Source organism: Cyclopterus lumpus, chromosome 20 (assembly GCF_009769545.1).
Source record: "Cyclopterus lumpus isolate fCycLum1 chromosome 20, fCycLum1.pri, whole genome shotgun sequence".
NCBI lineage: Eukaryota > Metazoa > Chordata > Actinopteri > Perciformes > Cyclopteridae > Cyclopterus > Cyclopterus lumpus.
This window is the reverse complement of record NC_046985.1, coordinates 785001-812500: the sequence shown is the minus strand read 5'-3', so window position 1 is coordinate 812500 and position 27500 is coordinate 785001. Positions and strand designations below refer to the sequence as shown.

At 38.1% G+C, this 27500-nt stretch overlaps 2 protein-coding genes across 4 annotated transcripts in view; both read left to right on the top strand.

Moving 5' to 3' along the window:
- The window catches only part of LOC117749510 (activin receptor type-2B-like), a 28489-nt gene extending 8977 nt beyond the window's left edge, over positions 1 to 19512 (top strand). Inside the window, exons 4-12 of one of the 3 annotated variants that reach the window (XM_034560111.1) lie at positions 5786 to 5928; positions 8211 to 8351; positions 8792 to 8935; positions 10148 to 10296; positions 10385 to 10499; positions 12054 to 12192; positions 13878 to 14008; positions 19071 to 19304; positions 19413 to 19512. In XM_034560111.1, coding sequence (XP_034416002.1) covers positions 5786 to 5928; positions 8211 to 8351; positions 8792 to 8935; positions 10148 to 10296; positions 10385 to 10499; positions 12054 to 12192; positions 13878 to 14008; positions 19071 to 19301 — 1193 coding nt within the window. In that variant the 3' untranslated portion in view covers positions 19302 to 19304; positions 19413 to 19512. Of the gene's footprint in view, positions 1 to 5785; positions 5929 to 8210; positions 8352 to 8791; positions 8936 to 10147; positions 10297 to 10384; positions 10500 to 12053; positions 12193 to 13877; positions 14009 to 19070; positions 19346 to 19412 lie in introns of those variants that run through there. The other 2 variants (XM_034560112.1, XM_034560110.1) reach the window with 2 other exon arrangements.
- Positions 19513 to 26306: 6794 nt separating this feature from the next.
- lama1 (laminin, alpha 1) overlaps positions 26307 to 27500 on the top strand; it is a 76261-nt gene continuing 75067 nt past the window's right edge. The window contains exon 1 of the mRNA XM_034560689.1: positions 26307 to 26361. Coding sequence (XP_034416580.1) covers positions 26307 to 26361 — 55 coding nt within the window. The remainder of the gene's footprint in view (positions 26362 to 27500) is intronic.

Genomic DNA, 27500 nt, shown 5'->3' with positions numbered 1-27500 from the left:
TTTAACATGTAACAGATGGAACTTATTTAACATATGGAACATATTTAACATGTAACAGATGTACTTATTTAACATATGGAACTTATTTAACATATGGAACTTATTTAACATGTAACAGATGTGCTTATTTAACATATGGAACATATGGAACTTATTTAACGTATGGAACTTATTTAACATGTAACATATGGAACTTATTTAACATATGGAACTTATTTAACGTATGGAACTTATTTAACATGTAACATATGGAACTTATTTAACATATGGAACATATGGAACTTATTTAACGTATGGAACTTATTTAACATGTAACATATGGAACTTATTTAACATATGGAACGTATGGAACTTATTTAACGTATGGAACTTATTTAACATGTAACATATGGAACTTATTTAACATATGGAACGTATGGAACTTATTTAACATGTAACAGATGTACTTATTTAACATATGGAACATATTTAACATGTAACATATGGAACATATTTAACATATGGAACTTATTTAACATGTAACAGATGTACTTATTTAACATATGGAACATATTTAACATGTAACAGATGGAACTTATTTAACATATGGAACGTATGGAACTTATTTAACATATGGAACTTATTTAACATGTAACAGATGTACTTATTTAACATATGGAACATATTTAACATGTAACAGATGTACTTATTTAACATATGGAACATATTTAACATGTAACAGATGGAACTTATTTAACATATGGAACGTATGGAACTTATTTAACATATGGAACTTATTTAACATGTAACAGATGTACTTATTTAACATATGGAATGTATGGAACTTATTTAACATATGTAACTTATTTAACATGTAACAGATGTGCTTATTTAACATATGGAACGTATGGAACTTATTTAACGTATGGAACTTATTTAACATGTAACATATGGAACTTATTTAACATATGGAACGTATGGAACTTATTTAACATGTAACAGATGGAACTTATTTAACATATGGAACTTATTTAACATGTAACAGATGTACTTATTTAACATATGGAACGTATGGAACTTATTTAACATATGGAACTTATTTAACATGTAACAGATGTACTTATTTAACATGTAACAGATGGAACTTATTTAACATATGGAACATATTTAACATGTAACAGATGTACTTATTTAACGTATGGAACTTATTTAACATGTAACAGATGGAACTTATTTAACATATGGAACGTATGGAACTTATTTAACGTATGGAACTTATTTAACATGTAACAGATGGAACTTATTTAACATATGGAACTTATTTAACATGTAACAGATGTACTTATTTAACATATGGAACGTATGGAACTTATTTAACATATGGAACTTATTTAACATGTAACAGATGTACTTATTTAACATGTAACAGATGGAACTTATTTAACATATGGAACATATTTAACATGTAACAGATGTACTTATTTAACGTATGGAACTTATTTAACATGTAACAGATGGAACTTATTTAACATATGGAACGTATGGAACTTATTTAACATGTAACAGATGTACTTATTTAACATATGGAACTTATTTAACATGTAACAGATGGAACTTATTTAACATGTAACAGATGGAACTTATTTAACATATGAAACATATTTAACATGTAACAGATGTACTTATTTAACGTATGGAACTTATTTAACATGTAACAGATGGAACTTATTTAACATATGGAACGTATTTAACATGTAACAGATGTAACTTATTTAACAGATGGAACTTATTTAACATATGGAACTTATTTAAGTATGGAACTTATTTAACATGTAACAGATGGAACTTATTTAACGTATGGAACTTATTTAACATGTAACAGATGGAACTTATTTAACATATGGAACTTATTTAACATGTAACAGATGGAACTTATTTAACATATGGAACTTATTTAACATGTAACAGATGTAACTTATTTAACAGATGGAACTTATTTAACATGTAACAGATGGAACTTATTTAACATATGGAACGTATGGAACTTATTTAACGTATGGAACTTATTTAACATGTAACAGATGGAACTTATTTAACAAATGGAACGTATGGAACTTATTTAACATATGGAACGTATTTAACGTATGGAACTTATTTAACGTATGGAACTTATTTAACATGTAACAGATGTAACTTATTTAACATGTAACAGATGTAACTTATTTAACAGATGGAACTTATTTAACATGTAACAGATGGAACTTATTTAACATATGGAACGTATGGAACTTATTTAATGTATGGAACTTATTTAACGTATGGAAGTTATTTAACATGTAACATATGGAACTTATTTAACATATGGAACTTATTTAACATGTAACAGATGGAACTTATTTAACATATGGAACGTATTTAACATGTAACAGATGTAACGTATTTAACATATGGAACTTATTTAACATATGGAACTTATTTAACATATGGAACGTATTTAACATGTAACAGATGGAACTTATTTAACAGATGTAACTTATTTAACATATGGAACTTATTTAACATGTGTAACTTATTTAACATATGGAACTTATTTAACATATGGAACTTATTTAACATGTGTAACTTATTTAACATATGGAACTTATTTAACATATGGAACTTATTTAACATGTGTAACTTATTTAACATATGGAACGTATGGAACTTGTTTAACATGTAACAGATGGAACTTATTTAACATATGTAACTTATTTAACATGTAACAGATGTACTTATTTAACATATGGAACATATTTAACATGTAACAGATGTACTTATTTAACATATGGAACGTATGGAACTTATTTAACATATGGAACTTATTTAACATGTAACAGATGTACTTATTTAACATATGGAACATATTTAACATGTAACAGATGGAACTTATTTAACATATGTAACTTATTTAACATATGGAACTTATTTAACAGATGGAACTTATTTAACATGTAACATATGTAACTTATTTAACATATGGAACTTGTTTAACATGTAACAGATGTACTTATTTAACATATGGAACTTATTTAACATGTAACAGATGGAACTTATTTAACATGTAACAGATGGAACTTATTTAACATATTTAACATGTAACAGATGTACTTATTTAACGTATGGAACTTATTTAACATGTAACAGATGTACTTATTTAACGTATGGAACTTATTTAACATGTAACAGATGGAACTTATTTAACATATGGAACGTATTTAACATGTAACAGATGTAACTTATTTAACAGATGGAACTTATTTAACATATGGAACTTATTTAAGTATGGAACTTATTTAACATGTAACAGATGGAACTTATTTAACGTATGGAACTTATTTAACATGTAACAGATGGAACTTATTTAACATGTAACAGATGTAACTTATTTAACAGATGGAACTTATTTAACATGTAACAGATGGAACTTATTTAACATATGGAACGTATGGAACTTATTTAATGTATGGAACTTATTTAACGTATGGAAGTTATTTAACATGTAACATATGGAACTTATTTAACATATGGAACTTATTTAACATGTAACAGATGGAACTTATTTAACATATGGAACGTATTTAACATGTAACAGATGTAACGTATTTAACATATGGAACTTATTTAACATATGGAACTTATTTAACATATGGAACGTATTTAACATGTAACAGATGGAACTTATTTAACAGATGTAACTTATTTAACATATGGAACTTATTTAACATGTGTAACTTATTTAACATATGGAACTTATTTAACATATGGAACTTATTTAACATGTGTAACTTATTTAACATATGGAACTTATTTAACATATGGAACTTATTTAACATGTGTAACTTATTTAACATATGGAACGTATGGAACTTGTTTAACATGTAACAGATGGAACTTATTTAACATATGTAACTTATTTAACATGTAACAGATGTACTTATTTAACATATGGAACGTATGGAACTTATTTAACATATGGAACTTATTTAACATGTAACAGATGTACTTATTTAACATATGGAACATATTTAACATGTAACAGATGGAACTTATTTAACATATGTAACTTATTTAACATATGGAACTTATTTAACAGATGGAACTTATTTAACATGTAACATATGTAACTTATTTAACATGTAACAGATGTACTTATTTAACATATGGAACTTATTTAACATGTAACAGATGGAACTTATTTAACATGTAACAGATGGAACTTATTTAACATATTTAACATGTAACAGATGTACTTATTTAACGTATGGAACTTATTTAACATGTAACAGATGTACTTATTTAACGTATGGAACTTATTTAACATGTAACAGATGGAACTTATTTAACATATGGAACGTATTTAACATGTAACAGATGTAACTTATTTAACAGATGGAACTTATTTAACATATGGAACTTATTTAAGTATGGAACTTATTTAACATGTAACAGATGGAACTTATTTAACGTATGGAACTTATTTAACATGTAACAGATGGAACTTATTTAACATATGGAACTTATTTAACATGTAACAGATGGAACTTATTTAACATATGGAACTTATTTAACATGTAACAGATGTAACTTATTTAACAGATGGAACTTATTTAACATGTAACAAATGGAACTTATTTAACATATGGAACGTATGGAACTTATTTAACGTATGGAACTTATTTAACGTATGGAACTTATTTAACATGTAACAGATGGAACTTATTTAACAGATGGAACGTATGGAACTTATTTAACATATGGAACGTATGGAACTTATTTAACATATGGAACTTATTTAACGTATGGAACTTATTTAACGTATGGAACTTATTTAACGTATGGAACTTATTTAACATGTAACAGATGTAACTTATTTAACATGTAACAGATGTAACTTATTTAACAGATGGAACTTATTTAACATGTAACAGATGGAACTTATTTAACATATGGAACGTATGGAACTTATTTAATGTATGGAACTTATTTAACGTATGGAAGTTATTTAACATGTAACATATGGAACTTATTTAACATATGGAACTTATTTAACATGTAACATATGGAACTTATTTAACATATGGAACGTATTTAACATGTAACAGATGGAACTTATTTAACATATGGAACGTATTTAACATGTAACAGATGGAACTTATTTAACATATGGAACTTATTTAACATATGGAACTTATTTAACATATGGAACTTATTTAACATATGGAACGTATTTAACATGTAACAGATGGAACTTATTTAACATATGTAACTTATTTAACATATGGAACTTATTTAACATGTGTAACTTATTTAACATATGGAACTTATTTAACATATGGAAATTATTTAACATGTGTAACTTATTTAACATATGGAACTTATTTATCATATGGAACTTATTTAACATGTGTAACTTATTTAACATGTAACAGATGGAATTTATTTAACATATGGAACGTATGGAACTTGTTTAACATGTAACAGATGGAACTTATTTAACATATGTAACTTATTTAACATGTAACAGATGTACTTATTTAACATATGGAACGTATGGAACTTATTTAACATATGGAACTTATTTAACATGTAACAGATGTACTTATTTAACAGATGTAACTTATTTAACATGTAACAGATGTAACTTATTTAGCATATGTAACTTATTTAACATGTGTAACTTATTTAACATGTGTAACTTATTTAACATCTGTATCCATTCAGTGTGTGTTTTAACTGCCAGACATCTTTGTGCATGTGATGATGTCAGTGATCAAAGCTCCGCCCCCCGGCGTGTTGAATGTGATGGTTTACTGCCTGCTGCCCTTCATCATGCTGTCTGTCGTCCTGCTCACCGCCGTCTGGATGTACCGGCACCGGAAACCTCCGTACGGACACGTGGACCTGGCAGAGGTACACACACACACACACAGGCACATATACACACGTACATGCACACAAAGACACACACACACACAGGCACATATACACACGTACATGCACACAAAGACACACACACACACACACACAGGCACATATACACATGTACATGCACACAAAGACACACACACACACAGGCACATATACACATGTACATGCACACAAAGACACACACACACACAGGCACATATACACACGTACATGCACACAAAGACACACACACACACAGGCACATATACACATGTACATGCACACAAAGACACACACACACAGGCACATATACACACGTACATGCACACAAAGACACACACACACTGGCACATATACACACGTACATGCACACAAAGACACACAAAGACACACACACACACAGGCACATATACACACGTACATGCACACAAAGACACACACATACACACACGCACACAAACAGGCACATATACACACGTACATGCACACAAAGACACACAAAGACACACACACACACAGGCACATATACACACGTACATGCACACAAAGACACACACATACACACACGCACACAAACAGGCACATATACACACATACATGCACACAAAGAAACACACAAACACACGCACACACACGCACACACAAACACTTGTATATCAACATACACACAGTGAGAACATGAACCGCAGCTCCCTCTGGTGGCGATGTGTTGGAACTGCAGCTTTTTGTGCCCTGACTAAAAACAATATCTTAGTGAAATTATTATTATTTTCAGCAGCGATACATTTGAGGTATTCTGGTATTTGTATTTATTTTCAGCACATTGCTTTTTACTTTTTAAATTAGTCAAAGATTTGAATGAAAGTATTGTTTGACCCTAACAGAGAATTAATTATTTTAAAGAATAATAATATTTTTTTTCTTCTTTTGTTTTGTTATTGATTAAGAAGGTAAAACTGTCAACATGTAAACTGTCAACACGTGTTTTCAACCAGGGCCCTATAACTCGTACGTGGTTCAACTAAGTCAATCAAATGTCCTATAAGCTTAAATTAACCCGATGATTGAAATCAGGTTATCCCGGTCTACTCAGGATAGTTGAACCAGACTTCAGTAATCAGGATAGTTGAACCAGACTCCAGTAATCAGGATAGTTGAACCAGACTTCAGTAATCAGGATAGTTGAACCAGACTTCAGTAATCAGGATAGTTGAACCAGACTTCAGTAATCAGGATAGTTGAACCAGACTCCAGTAATCAGGATAGTTGAACCAGACTTCAGTAATCAGGATAGTTGAACCAGACTTCAGTACTCAGGATAGTTGAACCAGACTCCAGTAATCAGGATAGTTGAACCAGACTTCAGTAATCCGGATAGTTGAACCAGACTTCAGTAATCAGGATAGTTGAACCAGACTTCAGTAATCAGGATAGTTGAACCAGACTTCAGTAATCAGGATAGTCGATCCAGACGTCAGTAATCAGGATAGTTGAACCAGACTTCAGTAATCAGGATAGTTGAACCAGACTTCAGTAATCAGGATAGTTGAACCAGACTTCAGTAATCAGGATAGTTGAACCAGACTTCAGTAATCAGGATAGTCGATCCAGACTTCAGTAATCAGGATAGTTGAACCAGACTCCAGTAATCAGGATAGTTGAACCAGACTTCAGTAATCAGGATAGTTGAACCAGACTTCAGTAATCAGGATAGTTGAACCAGACTTCAGTAATCAGGATAGTTGAACCAGACGTCAGTAATCAGGATAGTTGAACCAGACTCCAGTAATCAGGATAGTTGAACCAGACTTCAGTAATCAGGATAGTTGAACCAGACTTCAGTAATCAGGATAGTTGAACCAGACTTCAGTAATCAGAATAGTTGAACCAGACTTCAGTAATCAGGATAGTTGAACCAGACTTCAGTAATCAGGATAGTTGAACCAGACTTCAGTAATCAGGAAGTATGAGGAACAGGATCCTTGTGTCATATTCAATACTAATAATATACTAGCAATAAAAATAAAAAATTCTCTGTGTAATATCTTTGTAGAATGTTGACCAATCGTTTTATTATCTAAAAAAATACTATATATATAAATAATAATAAACAATATTCAGTACTTTTCTGAACAATGTCACAAAGTCCAAAATAAAAACTATTTGAATAAAATGTTGAGATTCATACTTTTCTCCATAAATTCAACTTTTCAATGTGTTTTCCTTGATGGAGCAGAATCACATTGATGTTGATCAAACCCGGCTGTGTGATCTGGTTCCTGCAGGACCCGGGTCCCACGGCGCCCCCCCTCCTGCGCCTCCAGCCCCTGCAGCTGCTGGAGGTGAAGGCCAGAGGTCGCTTCGGCTGCGTCTGGAAGGCCCAGATGAGGAGCGAGCACGTGGCCGTCAAGATCTTCCCTGTCCAGGTCCAGACCCAGACCCAGACCCAGACCCAGACCCAGACCCAGACCCTCTGTGAGTGCTTTTAAAGTCTGGAAACCGTCTCTCAACTCCTCCTCCTCCTCCTCTTCTTTCTCTTCCTCCTCTTCCTACCTCCTCCTCCTCCTTCTCTTCCCCATCCTCCTCCTCTTCCTCCTCTTCCTACCTCCTCCTCCTCCTTCTCTTCCCCATCGTCCTCCTCTTCCTTCCTCCTCCTCCTCCTCCTTCTCTTCCCCATCCTCCTCCTCCTCCTCCTCCTGCTCCTCCCTCTTCTTCCTCTTCCTACCTCCTCCTCCTCCTTCTCTTCCCCCTCCTCCTCCTCTTCCTCCTCTTCCTACCTCCTCCTTCTCTTCCCCATCGTCCTCCTCTTCCTCCTCTTCCTCCTCTTCCTTCCTCCTCCTCCTCCTCCTCCTCCTCCTCCTCACAGAACAAGGAGTCGTGGGAGAACGAGACCGACATCTTCATCACACCGGGGATGAAGCACGAGAACATCTTGAGGTTCATCGCTGCAGAGAAACGAGGGAGTCACCTGGAGGCCGAACTGTGGCTCATCACCGAGTTCCACGAGAGGGTGAGGAGGAGGACAAGGGAGGAGGGAGGGAGGAAGAGGAGGAAGAGGAGTGAGAGGACAAGGGAAGAGGAGGAGGAGGAGGGAGAGGACAAGGGAAGAGGGAGGGAGGAAGAGGAGGAAGAGGAGGGAGAGGATAAGGGAAGAGGAGGAGGAGGAGGGAGAGGACAAGGGAAGAGGAGGAAGAGGAGGAGGAAGAGGACAAGGGAAGAGGGAGGGAGGAAGAGGAGGAAGAGGAGGGAGAGGACAAGGGAAGAGGAGGAGGAGGAGGGAGAGGACAAGGGAAGAGGACAAGGGAAGAGGACAAGGGAAGAGGAGGAGGGAGAGGGAGGGAGGAAGAGGAGGAGGAGGAGTGAGAGGACAAGGGAAGAGGAGGAAGAGGAGGAGGAGGGAGAGGACAAGGGAAGAGGAGGAGGAGGAGGAGGAGGAGGAGGAGGAGGAGGAGGAGGAGGGAGAGGACAAGGGAAGAGGAGGAAGAGAAGGGTGAGGAGGAGGACAAGGGAGGAGGGAGGGAGGAAGAGGAGGAAGAGGAGGGAGAGGACAAGGGAAGAGGAGGAGGAGGAGGGAGAGGACAAGGGAAGAGGACAAGGGAAGAGGACAAGGGAAGAGGAGGAGGGAGAGGGAGGGAGGAAGAGGAGGAGGAGGAGTGAGAGGACAAGGGAAGAGGAGGAAGAGGAGGAGGGAGAGGACAATGGAAGAGGAGGAGGAGGAGGGAGAGGACAAGGGAAGAGGAGGAGGAGGAGGAGGGAGAGGACAAGGGAAGAGGAGGAAGAGAAGGAGGAGGGAGAGGACAAGGGAAGAGGAGGAAGAGAAGGAGGAGGGAGAGGACAAGGGAAGAGGAGGAAGAGAAGGAGGAGGAAGGAGGGAGGGAGGAAGGAAGGAAGAGGAGGAAGAGGAGGACGAGGAGGGAGGGAGGAAGAGGAGGAGGGAGGGAGGGAGGGAGGAAGGAAGAGGGAGAAGAGGAGGAGGAGGAGAGAGGAAGAGGAGGAGGAGGAAGAGGAGGAGGGGGAGAGAGGAAGAGGAGGAGGAGGAGGAGGAAGGAAGAGGAGGAAGAGGAGGAGGAGGGGGAGAGAGGAAGAGGAGGAGTAAGAGGAGGAGGAGGGAGGGACCAACAGAAATATCTGGAACATAAATCCGTCTTTGAGGATCTGCGTCGATGTGGTTTTGAATGAAGACCTCTTGCTGGTCTCTGCTGGTCTCTGCTGGTCTCTGCAGGGTTCTCTGTCAGACTTCCTGAAGGGGAACATCGTCAGCTGGTCCGAGTTGTGTCACATCGGCGAGTCGATGGCGTGCGGCCTGGCGTACCTTCACGAGGACATCCCCCTCCTCAAAGGAGAGGGCGCCAAACCAGCCATCGCCCACAGGTCAGTTATTATTATTTTTATTATTATTAGTTCACATTCACAGCCTCGGTCATATGACCTTTGACCCCCGGTGTCTGGTGCCTCTCAGGGACTTCAAGAGTAAGAACGTCATGCTGCGTTCGGACCTCTCCGCCGTGATAGGAGACTTCGGCCTCGCCGTTCGCTTCGCGCCGGGAGAACCGCCGGGAGAGACCCACGGACAGGTGAGCTGCTGCACGCCACGAGTCACGAGCAACGAGTCACGAGTCACGAGTCACGAGCAACGAGTCACGAGTCACGAGTCACGAGCAACGAGTCACGAGTCACGAGTCACGAGCAACGAGTCACGAGTCACGAGTCACGAGTCACGAGCCACGAGTCACGAGTCACGAGCCACGAGTCACAAGCCACTAGTCACGAGCAACGAGTCACGAGTCACGAGTCACGAGCAACGAGTCACGAGCCACGAGTCACGAGCCACGAGTCACAAGCCACTAGTCACGAGCAACGAGTAACGAGTAACGAGTCACGAGTCACAAGCCACTAGTCACGAGTCACAAGCCACGAGTCACGAGTCACGAGTCACAAGCCACTAGTCACGAGCAACGAGTAACGAGTCACGAGTCACAAGCCACTAGTCACGAGCAACGAGCAACGAGTCACGAGTCACAAGCCACTAGTCACGAGTCACAAGCCACTAGTCACGAGCAACGAGCAACGAGTCACGAGTCACAAGCCACTAGTCACGAGCAACGAGCAACGAGCAACGAGTCACGAGTCACAAGCCACTAGTCACGAGTCACGAGTAACGAGTCACGAGCCACGAGTCACAAGCCACTAGTCACGAGCAACGAGCAACGAGTCACGAGTCACAAGCCACTAGTCACGAGTCACGAGTAACGAGTCACGAGCCACGAGTCACAAGCCACTAGTCACGAGCAACGAGCAACGAGTCACGAGTCACAAGCCACTAGTCACGAGCAACGAGCAACGAGTCACGAGTCACAAGCCACTAGTCACGAGCAACGAGCAACGAGTCACGAGTCACAAGCCACTAGTCACGAGCAACGAGCAACGAGTCACGAGTCACAAGCCACTAGTCACGAGCAACGAGCAACGAGCCACGAGCCACGAGTCACAAGCCACTAGTCACGAGCAACGAGCAACGAGCCACGAGTCACAAGCCACTAGTCACGAGCAACGAGCAACGAGTCACGAGTCACAAGCCACTAGTCACGAGCAACGAGCAACGAGCCACGAGTCACGAGTCACAAGCCACTAGTCACGAGCAACGAGCAACGAGCCACGAGTCACAAGCCACTAGTCACGAGCAACGAGCAACGAGTCACGAGTCACAAGCCACTAGTCACGAGTCACGAGTAACGAGCCACGAGCCACGAGTCACAAGCCATCAGCCACGAGCAACGAGTAACAAGTCACGAGCAACGAGTCACAAGCCACTAGTCACGAGCAACGAGTAACGAGTCACGAGCCACGAGTCACGAGCCACGAGTCACGAGTCACAAGCCATCAGCCACGAGCGACGAGTAACGAGCCACGAGTCACAAGCCACTAGTCACGAGCAACGAGCAACGAGTAACGAGTCACAAGCCACTAGTCACGAGTCACAAGCCATCAGCCACGAGCAACGAGTAACGAGCCACGAGCAACGAGTCACGAGTCACGAGCCACGAGCACGGCCTCATGTGTGTGTGTGTGTGTGTGTGTGTGTGTGTGTGTGTGTGTGTGTGTGTGTGTGTGTGTGTGTGTGTGTGCAGGTGGGGACCTGGCGCTACATGGCTCCGGAGGTCTTAGAAGGAGCGATCAACTTCCAGAGAGACTCCTTCCTGAGGATCGACATGTACGCTCTGGGCCTCGTGCTCTGGGAGCTGGTGTCCCGCTGCAAAGCTGTGGACGGTAATTATGAAGTATTATAGTTTATTATTATATATTATAGTTTATTATTACAATTTATATAATATAATTATATATTATAGTTTATTATTATATATAGTTTATTATTATATATTATAGTTTATTATTATATATTATAGTTTATTATTATATATTATAGTTTATTATTACAATTTATATAATATAATTATAGTTTATTATTATATATAGTTTATTATTATATACTATAGTTTATTATTTCATATTTTATAATATCATTATATATATAATAAAAACGTCATTATATAGTATAGTTTATTATTATATATTATGGTTTATTATTAAATGTTATAGTTTATTATTATATATTATCATTTATTATTATATATTAATAATATGTTTACTCATCAAGCTGTGGATGGTAACAGACAGATATTATTTCTATTCGATATCCTGTTCTATTTTTTTCTTTTCGTAGATATTTAAAGTGTTTCTTCTTTGTAACTTAACTAAACTAAAATTAACATAACTTAAAGAAAGTTAACTTAATTCAATTTAACTAAACTTAAGTTCACACACAAACACTTTCTCAACAACTTTAGACCGATCACGGTTTATACTGTGTGTGTGTCTGTGTGTATCTGTGTGTGTGTGTCTGTGTGTGTGTGTATGTGTCTGTGTGTATCTGTGTGTGTGTGTATGTGTCTGTGTGTGTGTCTGTGTGTATCTGTGTGTGTGTGTATGTGTCTGTGTGTGTGTGTATGTGTATCTGTGTGTGTGTGTCTGTGTGTGTGTCTGTGTGTGTGTGTGTGTGTGTCTGTGTGTGTGTGTGTGTGTGTGTGTGTATGTGTGTGTGTGTGTGTGTATGTGTGTGTGTGTGTGTGTGTGTGTCTGTGTCTGTGTGTGTGTGTCTGTGTCTGTGTGTATCTGTGTGTGTGTCTGTGTGTGTGTGTGTGTGTATGTGTCTGTGTGTGTGTGTGTGTGTCTGTGTGTGTGTGTGTGTCTGTGTGTGTGTGTGTCTGTGTGTGTATCTGTGTGTGTGTGTGTGTGTGTGTCTGTGTCTGTGTCTGTATCTGTGTGTGTGTCTGTGTGTGTATCTGTGTGTGTGTGTGTGTGTGTGTCTGTGTCTGTATCTGTGTGTGTGTCTGTGTGTGTGTGTGTGTGTGTATGTGTCTGTGTGTGTGTGTGTGTGTGTGTGTGTCTGTGTGTGTGTGTGTCTGTGTCTGTGTCTGTGTCTGTGTCTGTGTCTGTGTCTGTGTGTGTCTGTGTCTGTGTCTGTATCTGTGTGTGTGTCTGTGTGTGTATCTGTGTGTGTGTGTGTGTGTGTGTCTGTGTCTGTATCTGTGTCTGTGTGTGTGTGTGTGTGTGTATGTGTCTGTGTGTGTGTGTGTGTGTGTGTGTGTCTGTGTGTGTGTGTGTCTGTGTCTGTGTCTGTGTCTGTGTCTGTGTGTGTGTGTGTGTGTGTGTGTGTGTCTGTGTCTGTGTCTGTGTCTGTGTCTGTGTCTGTGTCTGTGTGTGTGTGTGTGTGTGTGTGTGTCTGTGTCTGTGTCTGTGTCTGTCTGTGTCTGTGTCTGTGTCTGTGTGTGTCTGTGTCTGTGTCTGTGTCTGTGTCTGTGTCTGTGTCTGTGTCTGTGTCTGTGTCTGTGTCTGTGTCTGTGTCTGTGTGTGTGTGTGTGTGTGTGTGTGTGTGTGTGTGTGTGTGTGTGTAGGCCCGGTGGATGAGTACCTGCTCCCCTTTGAGGAGGAGGTGGGTCAACATCCGGCTCTGGAGGACCTGCAGGACGTGGTGGTCCATAAGAAGATGAGGCCGTCCCTCAAAAAGCTTTGGCTCAAGCACAGCGTGAGTCTTCATCACCTTCTGATCGTCATCTTCATCACCTGCTCACATTTTACACCTCAAGCTCCCCGTTAATTAGTCAGATGATCAGTAGATTAATCAATAATAATCAGTTGGTGCATTCTAGAACCGTTATATTGAACGTGTTATCGTAGTTTTTAGTATCTCGTTATAATGAACGTGTTATCGTAGTTTTAGTATCTCGTTATAATGAACGTGTTATCGTAGTTTTAGTATCTCGTTATAATGAACGTGTTATCGTAGTTTTAGTATCTCGTTATAATGAACGTGTTATCGTAGTTTTAGTATCTCGTTATATTGAACGTGTTATCGTAGTTTTAGTATCTCGTTATATTGAACGTGTTATCGTAGTTTTAGTATCTCGTTATAATGAACGTGTTATCGTAGTTTTTAGTATCGTTATATTGAACGTGTTATCGTAGTTTTTAGTATCTCGTTATAATGAACGTGTTATCGTAGTTTTAGTATCTCGTTATAATGAACGTGTTATCGTAGTTTTAGTATCTCGTTATAATGAACGTGTTATCGTAGTTTTAGTATCTCGTTATATTGAACGTGTTATCGTAGTTTTAGTATCTCGTTATAATGAACGTGTTATCGTAGTTTTAGTATCTCGTTATAATGAACGTGTTATCGTAGTTTTAGTATCTCGTTATATTGAACGTGTTATCGTAGTTTTAGTATCTCGTTATATTGAACGTGTTATCGTAGTTTTAGTATCTCGTTATATTGAAAGTGTTATCGTAGTTTTAGTATCTCGTTATAATGAACATGTTATCGTAGTTTTAGTATCTCGTTATATTGAACGTGTTATCGTAGTTTTAGTATCTCGTTATAATGAACATGTTATCGTAGTTTTAGTATCTCGTTATAATGAACGTATTATCGTAGTTTTAGTATCTCGTTATAATGAACGTGTTATCGTAGTTTTTAGTATCTCGTTATATTGAACGTGTTATCGTAGTTTTAGTATCTCGTTATATTGAAAGTGTTATCGTAGTTTTAGTATCTCGTTATATTGAACGTGTTATCGTAGTTTTAGTATCTCGTTATATTGAAAGTGTTATCGTAGTTTTAGTATCTCGTTATAATGAACATGTTATCATAGTTTTAGTATCTCGTTATAATGAACGTGTTATCGTAGTTTTAGTATCTCGTTATAATGAACGTGTTATCGTAGTTTTAGTATCTCGTTATATTGAACGTGTTATCGTAGTTTTAGTATCTCGTTATATTGAACGTGTTATCGTAGTTTTAGTATCTCGTTATATTGAACGTGTTATCGTAGTTTTAGTATCTCGTTATAATGAACGTGTTATCGTAGTTTTAGTATCTCGTTATATTGAACGTGTTATCGTAGTTTTAGTTTCTCGTTATATTGAACGTGTTATCGTAGTTTTAGTATCTCGTTATAATGAACGTGTTATCGTAGTTTTAGTATCTCGTTATATTGAACGTGTTATCGTAGTTTTAGTATCTCGTTACAATGAACGTGTTATCGTAGTTTTAGTATCTCGTTATATTGAACGTGTTATCGTAGTTTTAGTATCTCGTTATATTGAACGTGTTATCGTAGTTTTAGTATCTCGTTATATTGAACGTGTTATCGTAGTTTTAGTATCTCGTTATATTGAACGTGTTATCGTAGTTTTAGTATCTCGTTATATTGAACGTGTTATCGTAGTTTTAGTATCTCGTTATATTGAACGTGTTATCGTAGTTTTTAGTATCTCGTTATATTGAACGTGTTATCGTAGTTTTAGTATCTCGTTATAATGAACGTGTTATCGTAGTTTTAGTATCTCGTTATATTGAACGTGTTATCGTAGTTTTTAGTATCTCGTTATATTGAACGTGTTATCGTAGTTTTAGTATCTCGTTATATTGAACGTGTTATCGTAGTTTTAGTATCTCGTTATATTGAATGTGTTATCGTAGTTTTAGTATCGTTATATTGAACGCGTTATCGTAGTTTTAGTATCTCGTTATAATGAACGTGTTATCGTAGTTTTAGTATCTCGTTATATTGAACGTGTTATCGTAGTTTTAGTATCTCGTTATATTGAACGTGTTATCGTAGTTTTAGTATCTCGTTATAATGAACGTGTTATCGTAGTTTTAGTATCTCGTTATATTGAACGTGTTATCGTAGTTTTAGTATCTCGTTATAATAAACGTGTTATCGTAGTTTTAGTATCTCGTTATATTGAACGTGTTATCGTAGTTTTAGTATCTCGTTATATTGAACGTGTTATCGTAGTTTTAGTATCTCGTTATATTGAACGTGTTATCGTAGTTTTTAGTATCTCGTTATATTGAACGTGTTATCGTAGTTTTAGTATCTCGTTATATTGAACGTGTTATCGTAGTTTTAGTATCTCATTATATTGAACGTGTTATCGTAGTTTTTAGTATCTCGTTATATTGAACGTGTTATCGTAGTTTTAGTATCTCGTTATATTGAACGTGTTATCGTAGTTTTAGTATCTCGTTATAATGAACGTGTTATCGTAGTTTTAGTATCTCGTTATATTGAACGTGTTATCGTAGTTTTAGTATCTCGTTATATTGAACGTGTTATCGTAGTTTTAGTATCTCGTTATAATGAACGTGTTATCGTAGTTTTAGTATCTCGTTATATTGAACGTGTTATCGTAGTTTTAGTATCTCGTTATAATGAACGTGTTATCGTAGTTTTAGTATCTCGTTATATTGAACGTGTTATCGTAGTTTTAGTATCTCGTTATATTGAACGTGTTATCGTAGTTTTAGTATCTCGTTATATTGAACGTGTTATCGTAGTTTTAGTATCTCGTTATATTGAACGTGTTATCGTAGTTTTAGTATCTCGTTATATTGAACGTGTTATCGTAGTTTTTAGTATCTCGTTATATTGAACGTGTTATCGTAGTTTTTAGTATCTCGTTATATTGAACGTGTTATCGTAGTTTTAGTATCTCGTTATAATGAACGTGTTATCGTAGTTTTAGTATCTCGTTATATTGAACGTGTTATCGTAGTTTTTAGTATCTCGTTATATTGAACGTGTTATCGTAGTTTTAGTATCTCGTTATATTGAACGTGTTATCGTAGTTTTAGTATCTCGTTATATTGAATGTGTTATCGTAGTTTTAGTATCGTTATATTGAACGCGTTATCGTAGTTTTAGTATCTCGTTATAATGAACGTGTTATCGTAGTTTTAGTATCTCGTTATATTGAACGTGTTATCGTAGTTTTAGTATCTCGTTATATTGAACGTGTTATCGTAGTTTTAGTATCTCGTTATAATGAACGTGTTATCGTAGTTTTAGTATCTCGTTATATTGAACGTGTTATCGTAGTTTTAGTATCTCGTTATAATAAACGTGTTATCGTAGTTTTAGTATCTCGTTATATTGAACGTGTTATCGTAGTTTTAGTATCTCGTTATATTGAACGTGTTATCGTAGTTTTAGTATCTCGTTATATTGAACGTGTTATCGTAGTTTTTAGTATCTCGTTATATTGAACGTGTTATCGTAGTTTTAGTATCTCGTTATATTGAACGTGTTATCGTAGTTTTAGTATCTCATTATATTGAACGTGTTATCGTAGTTTTTAGTATCTCGTTATATTGAACGTGTTATCGTAGTTTTAGTATCTCGTTATAATGAACGTGTTATCGTAGTTTTAGTATCTCGTTATATTGAACGTGTTATCGTAGTTTTTAGTATCGTTATATTGAACGTGTTATCGTAGTTTTAGTATCTCGTTATATTGAACGTGTTATCGTAGTTTTAGTATCTCGTTATATTGAACGTGTTATCGTAGTTTTAGTATCTCGTTATATTGAACGTGTTATCGTAGTTTTAGTATCTCGTTATATTGAACGTGTTATCGTAGTTTTAGTATCTCGTTATATTGAACGTGTTATCGTAGTTTTTAGTATCTCGTTATATTGAACGTGTTATCGTAGTTTTAGTATCTCGTTATATTGAACGTGTTATCGTAGTTTTTAGTATCTCGTTATATTGAACGTGTTATCGTAGTTTTAGTATCTCGTTATATTGAACATGTTTGTTATCGTAGTTTTAGTATCTCGTTATATTGAACGTGTTATCGTAGTTTTAGTATCTCGTTATATTGAACGTGTTATCGTAGTTTTTAGTATCGTTATATTGAACGTGTTATCGTAGTTTTAGTATCTCGTTATATTGAACGTGTTATCGTAGTTTTAGTATCTCGTTATATTGAACGTGTTATCGTAGTTTTTAGTATCTCGTTATATTGAACGTGTTATCGTAGTTTTAGTATCTCGTTATATTGAACGTGTTATCGTAGTTTTAGTATCTCGTTATATTGAACGTGTTATCGTAGTTTTAGTATCTCGTTATATTGAACGTGTTATCGTAGTTTTTAGTATCTCGTTATATTGAACGTGTTATCGTAGTTTTAGTATCTCGTTATATTGAACGTGTTATCGTAGTTTTTAGTATCTCGTTATATTGAACGTGTTATCGTAGTTTTAGTATCTCGTTATATTGAACATGTTTGTTATCGTAGTTTTAGTATCTCGTTATATTGAACGTGTTATCGTAGTTTTAGTATCTCGTTATATTGAACGTGTTATCGTAGTTTTAGTATCTCGTTATATTGAACGTGTTTGTTATCGTAGTTTTAGTATCTCGTTATATTGAACGTGTTATCGTAGTTTTAGTATCTCGTTATATTGAACGTGTTTGTTATCGTAGTTTTAGTATCTCGTTATAATGAACGTGTTATCGTAGTTTTAGTATCTCGTTATATTGAACGTGTTATCGTAGTTTTAGTATCTCGTTATAATGAACGTGTTATCGTAGTTTTAGTATCTCGTTATAATGAACGTGTTATCGTAGTTTTAGTATCTCGTTATAATGAACGTGTTATCGTAGTTTTAGTATCTCGTTATATTGAACGTGTTATCGTAGTTTTAGTATCTCGTTATATTGAACGTGTTATCGTAGTTTTTCTTCCCAGAAAACCAAAGAAGTAAGTAATATTTCTGAATCTTCCCCCTGTTACAGGGTCTGGCTCAGGTCTGTGAGACGGTGGAGGAGTGCTGGGACCACGACGCTGAGGCTCGTCTGTCAGCCGGCTGCGTGGAGGAGAGGATCTCTCAGGTCCGCCGCCTGACCGCCACCATAGCCCCGCCTACCTCCGACCCCCACGTCCTGCTGATCTCTGCACTGCCGCCGGTCCCCATGTTGACCAACGTGGAGCCCAAGAGTCCAGTATGTGAGGACAGGGAACACTGACTGGTTCTCGAGGAAGCTCAACTTCCTGTGAAGACGACCGAATGACACACACACACACACACACACACACACACACACACCTTCTCAGTGAACACTCTAAACAGGAAGCAGCTTCTCTTTGATCCGTCTGGACTTCTTTTCTTTGATTCTCTCTTCGTCCGTTCGGATGAAGGTTACCAGCACACGTTGTTTTCTCCAGTTTTCCTTCCAGACTTGAGTCATTTGTGTCTTTTTTTAACCAAACGTGACTGTGTGTGTATGTGTGTGAAGTACACACACATACACACCCACAGTGAAAGGCATCCAGGTCCCGACTCAGTGAATGCTCTTCTATCTCCAGGTACCTCAACGATGACTTTTATTACTTTGGCAGATTTTTTTATTATTCCTCCGTCTGAGCCTCAAGATCGGGGTCACCTAGCAACCGCCTCCCATCAACTGCCATCGGGACGTTTTTTTACTACAATGCTGCAAACCCCTGTAGGAACGGGGTGACTGTTGCGCAACCAGTCCGACTCTGACCTTGTTTTCTTCTGTTCACGCTCCCATCACCTTCGGATCCAACGGGGTGCATCCAAAACGACAGGAAACAGGAAGTGAGGTCTCTCTTTGCGTTCAGCAGTTTCATTGTTGAGGTTGAAGACTGAAGAAGCTTTTCAGGAACCAGGAAGTAAATGTCTTGCATGCAGAGATTTGATTGGCCAACAGCGCTCAACCACAGAAATAAATCTTCTCAGGTAACCACGGGGTAGGGGCGGGGCTAATGCGGGTGGGGGGGTTATCTTAGGGTGCTCAAAGCCTATTGGCTGTCCCGAATATGGGAATTGGCAAGGTGCTCAAACAACAGAACTTATGTTCCCCTAAAAAAGGTGCAAGACGTCACGATGCAAAGAATGTTTATTAAGGTCTGTGAGTGTGTGAGTGAGTGTGTGTGTGAGTGAGTGTGTGAGTGAGTGTGTGTGTGAGTGAGTGTGTGAGTGAGTGTGTGTGTGTGTGTGTGAGAGAGAGTGTGTGAGAGTGTGTGTGTGTGTGCGTGATTGTGTGTGTGTGTGAGTGTGTGTGTGTGTGTGAGTGTGTGTGTGTGAGTGTGTGTGTGTGAGTGTGAGTGTGTGAGTGTGTGCGTGTGTGTGTGAGAGTGTGTGCTTGTGTGTGTGAGAGTGTGAGAGTGTGTGTGTGAGTGTGTGTGTGTGAGTGTGTGTGTGTGAGTGTGTGTGTGTGAGTGTGTGTGAGTGTGTGTGTGAGTGTGTGTGAGTGTGAGTGAGTGTGAGTGAGTGTGTGTGAGTGTGTGTGAGTGTGTGTGTGTGTGAGTGAGTGTGTGTGAGTGTGTGTGAGTGAGTGTGTGTGAGTGTGTGTGAGTGAGTGTGTGAGTGTGTGCGTGTGAGAGTGTGTATGTGAGTGTGTGTGTGTGTGAGTGTGTGCGTGTGAGAGTGTGTGATGTCATACATGTTAACAGTGAATGTAAAGATGCTGCTGCTTCACCGCAATGAGGAACATTTTCTCTGGTTTCCTTTTTATTGTTCTGAACTCTCCGAGGAGACGAGGAGACAAGGAGACGAGGAGGAGACGAAGGGAAGGAAGCGTGAGAAGAGCTCTGCTCATGAACCACAGATCACCTCAATACAGCAGAAATACCTCAGAAGACTTTTCTACGTTTCCACTTCTGGTTCTATTTTTTAGTCACGTGATATTTTTATTGTGATATTTTTCTTCTTTTTACATAAAACCTCCAAACTGACTGAAGAACGTTTCAAACCTCCAGCTTGTAAATAGTTAATAAAGTTTTGTGAATTTTTTTTAGATTTAACAGAACTGCCGATCTCATAAAAGCACCTGGACTGAGTCCTCTGTTACCTCCTTTCCTCCTTCCCTAGCTTCTCCACTTGTGACCTTGTGTGTCTTCTCTTCTACTTTCACTTGTTTCCTTTCCTCTCCTCTTTCCTTTCCGTTGTCCTTGCCCCCTTCTCCTCATTCCTTTCCTCCACTATCTTTCCTGTCTTCTCCTTACTTCTCGTTTTGTCTCCTTCTCACTTCCTCTCGACTTCCAGCTCCCTCAAATCATTCCTCTTTCCTCACTTCTTTGCTACAAGCGTCTCCTTTCCTTCCTTCCTTCCCTCTCCACTTGTGTGAAATACATTTAGAATATCGGATTGGAACCAGAAGACGTTTAAAAGAACCAAACAAATGTGAGAAAACTTGCAATAATTATAATATCTGTGGTGATATTCAGTCGGGACGTAGTGACAGCAGGACTCAGGTCCAGGTGTTTCCAGGTGTTTCCAGGTGTTTCCAGGAACATATTACCTCATTAAAGCCACGTGGGCAGAAACGGAGTGCGGGGAAGCTAACGAGCAGATGTTTCCTCAGGATGTGACGTTAGCTTGTTGTTAGCATCCCACTGAGAAACCGATGTAGAATGCGAATGATGCTAACGAGAGGATGTTTCATCAGAATGTGACGTTAGCTTGTGTTAGCATCAAGACGTTTTCTACTTGACGGTGTTAAAACTTCACCACATTTAATTTACAGGGTTTCAAAGCCCTGAAAATAAGTGTTTTTAAATATTTCAGTAGCATTTTGGGTAACAGACGTAACATTTGTCCTTGATGCTAACGAGCACCATTATTTCCGCTTTTCAAATTAAAAGTCCCCGTTTTAAAAGCTTGTTTGTGTGAGTGATGCTTCCATTTAGGCGACCAGACAAGTGCCTGAGAGGAAAGCCTCCTTCACATACCCCCACTCTGTTAACAGTTAATGTATAAATATATAAGTGAGATTCTAACGATATAGAGCGTAAAGTGGAGCTGGTTCTTTTGTTCCATTAATTTAAAACGGACTCATTTCAAATCTAGTTCAGGGATCTCATTGGCCAGAGGACGCACAGGGTTTACCAGGCACGTTCTCAAGGGGTCGTCACGATCAACCAGGTGTGCAAAGATGGCCGCTTCCATGTTGACATTTCCAGAGCTGCTTGTTTCTATTTGTGTGGCGTTTATCGTATTAAATGGATCTTAATAAAGATTAAAGTCTTTTCATTCTAGGCAACATAAACAATGAAGACACAATCCAATAAAACGATTCATCTATGTGTTAGTTATATAGCTAGCTAGCTATGTGTTATCTATATAGCTAGCTATGTGTTAGCTTATAGCTAGCTACGTGTTAGCTTATAGCTAGCTAGCTATGTGTTATCTATATAGCTAGCTATGTTTTAGCTTATAGCTAGCTATGTTTTAGCTTATAGCTAGCTAGCTATGTTTCAAGGACTCTGTTTCAATCAAACTTCCACTTCTAACACAAAGAAAACCAGATGAGACAAATCCAACTGAGAGGCGGCCATCTTTACTTTAATGGGGATGATGATGATGGTGAGAAATGTAAATCTTGTCCCTTATGTTTCAGTATTGTAGCTCGACTGTAGAACACAGAGTCAAACTTGTAATTCTGGTTTAACGAACATGTTATAAAAAAGATAAATAATCTAAGAGGAAGGCTGGGAGAAGCTGTTTTTGATTTAGTCCTTTAATATATATATATATACATATATGTATATATACATATATATATGTATATGTATATATACATATATGTATATATATGTATACACACAGTATATATATACATATATATGTATATATACACAGTATATATATGTATACATATATATACACTGTGTATATATACATATATGTATATATATACATATATGTATATACATATATGTATATATATACATATATGTATGTATATATATATATATACACACAGTATATATATACATATATATGTATATATACACAGTATATATATATATATATATATATATATATATATATATATATATATATATATATATATATATATATATATATATATATATACACCCCGGCAGGAAGAAGTGTGATTTGAGAAAATAAAAGCCCCAGGTCCGGTCCATCCTGTTGTAATGCTGTGTTTTCATTTTGTGAAGCAACAACCTGTAATATAGATGTTTACTCTGAAGGAATAATCTTGTTTTTTAACTGTGGTGGTTTGTAGAGAAAACAAGGAAAGGTGTGTGTGTGTGTGTGTGTGTGTGTGTGTGTGTGTGTGTGTGTGTACATTTGTGTGTCTGTGCGTGAGTGCGTGTGGGGCGTCTGTCTATTTTATTATCTATTTTCATGAATCTCTCTTTCTATCTCTTCCTCTCCATCCAGTGCAAAGATCATTACAGTACGAATAAATGTAGTTCTAGTCCTCAGCGACGCCACACACACAACCTGTTATCGAAGAATAAAGTAAAAGTCACTGTAAACAAATATGTTTTTTGTATATGGAATAAATAAAAACTGTCAAATCATTTTATTCGGACTTCTTTTCACTTTCGATTGACTCTACACAGCTCTCAATATGGCAACGGGTGAGCTGGCGGCTAGCAGCTAACGGAGCTTTATCTTAGTCATGTAATCGTTACCTTCCCGAAAGTTAATCCTGCTCCTATTAAGGAATCATACAGACAGACATTAATTCAGTTCAGTTTATTTTCTATAGCCCAATATCACAAATCACAAACTCCCCTCAGAGGGCTTTACAATCTGTACACATACGACATCCCTGACCTTTGACCTCACATCGGATCAGGAAAAACTCCCCAAAAATAACCTTTGACAGGGAAAAAAGTGAAGAAACCTTCAGGAGAGCAACAGAGGAGGATCCCTCTCCCCGGATGGACAGATGAATAGATGTCATGTGACCAGATGAACAGAGTTACAGAGTTACATAAACACATTACATGAATATGACAATGTATGAATAATTAGTAGTAGGCATGGACCACGATCCAGACCTCCACAACCCATTAAACAAATGGAGGAAGAGAGGGTGGGGGGGAATCAGCAGGACCAGGGCAGGAGGCCGGTCCACGGAGGCAGGACCAGCATCAGACACCTCCAGGTCCAATGGACCCTATGAGACGTGAAGTCACAACGACTCCGGGGAGGAAGCAGAGTTAATAAGGTGCAATGGAGAGATGTAAATTCATCCATAAGGAGAGAGAGAAGAGGAGATAGGTGCTCAGTGTATCCTAAAACATCCCCCAGCAGCCTATAAGCCTATAGCAGCATATCAAGGGGCTGGACCAGGGCAAACCTGATTCAGCCCTAACTATAAGGGCTATTAAAGAGGAAAGTCTTAAGTCTGTTCTTAAATGAGGTGACTGTGTCTGCCTCCAGGACTGAAAGTGGAAGCTGGTTCCATAAAAGAGGAGCTTGATAACTGAAGGCTCTGGCTCCCATCCTACTTTTTAGGACTCTAGGAACCACAAGTAGCCCCGCATTTAGTGAGCAGCTCTCTAGTGGGGCAATATGGTACTACAAGCTCCTTAAGATATGATGGTGCATCACCAATCAAGGCTTTGTGTCAGCACTAAGGTCTAACAAGACCAGTACAGAGATGAGTCCTTTATCAGCACTAAGGTCTAACAAGACCAGTACAGAGATGAGTCCTTTATCAGCACTAAGGTCTAACAAGACCAGTACATAGATGAGTCCTTTATCAGCACTAAGGTCTAACAAGACCAGTACAGAGATGAGTCCTTTATCAGCACTAAGGTCTAACAAGACCAATACGGATATGAGTCCTTTATCAGCACTAAGGTCTAACAAGACCAGTACAGAGATGAGTCCTTTATCAGCACTAAGGTCTAACAAGACCAGTACAGAGATGAGTCCTTTATCAGCACTAAGGTCTAACAAGACCAGTACAGCGATGAGTCCTTTATCAGCACTAAGGTCTAAGAAGACCAGTACAGAGATGAGTCCTTTATCAGCACTAAGGTCTAACAAGACCAGTACAGAGATGAGTCCTTTATCGGCACTAAGGTCTAACAAGACCAGTACAGAGATGAGTCCTTTATCAGCACTAAGGTCTAACAAGACCAGTACAGAGATGAGTCCTACTTCCTCAAGGATCTTAGAGAGGAAGGGAAGGTTAGAGATCGGTCTGTAGTTAGCCAACACCTCTGGATTAAGAGTGGTCTTCTTCAGGAGAGGTTTAATTACAGCTACTTTGAAGGAATGTGGTACATGGCCTGTTAGCAAAGACACATTAACAATATCCAGCAGAGAGGTGCCAATTAAAGGCAACACGTCTTTAAGCAGCCTCGTTGGGATGGGGTCCAAGAGACAGGTAGACGGTTTAGAAGTAGAAACCGTTGAGGACAATTGGTCTAGGTTAATGGGAGAAAAGCTATCCAAATATACACCAGGGCATACAGCCGTTTCCAAGGCCACTCCTCTTGATGACAGATCGGCAGTAGTTGAGATCATCAATCTTGCCTCTAATAGTTCAAATCTTTTCATTGAAGTCATTACTACTGAGGTCTATAGGAATACAAGTGTATAACATGTGAATCTAATGAAACATGTGAAACTACTAATATAACATGTGAAACTAATATAACATGTGAAACATAATAATATTTTGTAACTAATGAAACATGAAACTAAAGAAACATGTGAAACATGAACATAATTAAACATCTGAAACTAATGAAACATTAAGGAAAAACTGGATAGTTTATATGTTAATATCTTAATCACAGATAAGCTTGTAAACAACAACTCAAAAGGAGGAGGACTCCCCCCTAACCAGATGAAATGGTGCAGTCCACCCCCCCCCTACCCCCACTCCACACCTCCCACCTCCCCCTCTTATTGAGCTGAATGAATGAGAGAGAGTCACTGTGGCATGCAACACATTCCTCTTCACTAGGTTTATTCTGCAGCTACACCAGAAGACCAGTTAGGAACAATCTGAGGCCAGTTAGAAACCAGTTAGAAACCAGTTGGAAACCAGTTGGAAACCAGTTAGAAACCAGTTGGAAACCAGTTAGAAACCAGTTAGAAACCAGTTGGAAACCAGTTAGAAACCAGTTGGAAACCAGTTAGAAACCAGTTAGAAACCAGTTGGAAACCAGTTAGAAACCAGTTAGAAACCAGTTAGAAACCAGTCCAATCTATTGCTGCTGAGATGAAGTTGCTGCTGTTGTTGCTGCTGATGGAGCGAGTTGCAGCTCAACAGAGAGGTGAGAGTTCTCTTCACTTTACTGCCTGTAACTTCTGCTGAGTTCTACTGAGTTCTGCTGAGTTTGACTTATTATTCAGAGTTTTACTGAGTTTTACTTATTATTCAGAGTTTTACTGGGTTCTACTAAGTTCTACTGAGTTCTACTAAGTTCTACTAAGTTATTCTCAGTTCTACTAAGTTCTACAGAGTTCTACTGAGTTCTACTGTGTTCTACTAAGTTATTCTCAGTTCTACTAAGTTCTACTGAGTTCTACACATGAAGAGACAGACAGATTGTGGTGAATCCTTGACATTTGACGGCCTTGAGTTTATCTGTTGAGTCTTCAGACGTCATGTTTCTGCTGATTTCAGTTAAACAAATGTTTCAGCCTTCGGTACTTTTTGTATCACCACATTGGTTTCTACTGAAGTAGAGTCTGTTTCTACTGTAGTAGTTTGTTTTACTGCAGTATAGTTTGTTTTAGTGCAGTAGAGTGTATATTTACTGCAGTAGAGTGTGTATTTACGGCAGTATAGTATGTATTGATTGCACTATAGTATGTATTGACTGCAGTAGAGTGTGTATTTACTGCACTAGAGTATGTATTGACTGCACTAGAGTATGTATTCACTGCAGTAGAGTAGTGTGTATTTACTGCAGTAGAGTGTGTATTTACTGCAGTAGAGTAGTGTGTATTCACTGCAGTAGAGTGTGTATTTACTGCAGTAGAGTAGTGTGTATTTACTGCACTAGAGTCTGTATTCACTGCAGTAGAGTAGTGTGTATTTACTGCAGTAGAGTCTGTATTTACTGCAGTAGAGTAGTCTGTATTTACTGCAGTAGAGTAGTATGTATTCACTGCAGTAGAGTAGTGTGTATTTACTGCAGTAGAGTAGTGTGTATTTACTGCAGTAGAGTCTGTATTTACTGCAGTAGAGTAGTCTGTATTTACTGCAGTAGAGTAGTGTGTATTCACTGCAGTAGAGTAGTGTGTATTTACTGCTGTATAGTCTGTATTTACTGCAGTAGAGTGTGTATGTACTGCACTAGAGTATGTATTCACTGCAGTAGAGTAGTCTGTATTTACTGCAGTAGAGTCTGTATTTACTGCTGTATAGTCTGTATTTACTGCAGTAGAGTAGTGTGTATTCACTGCA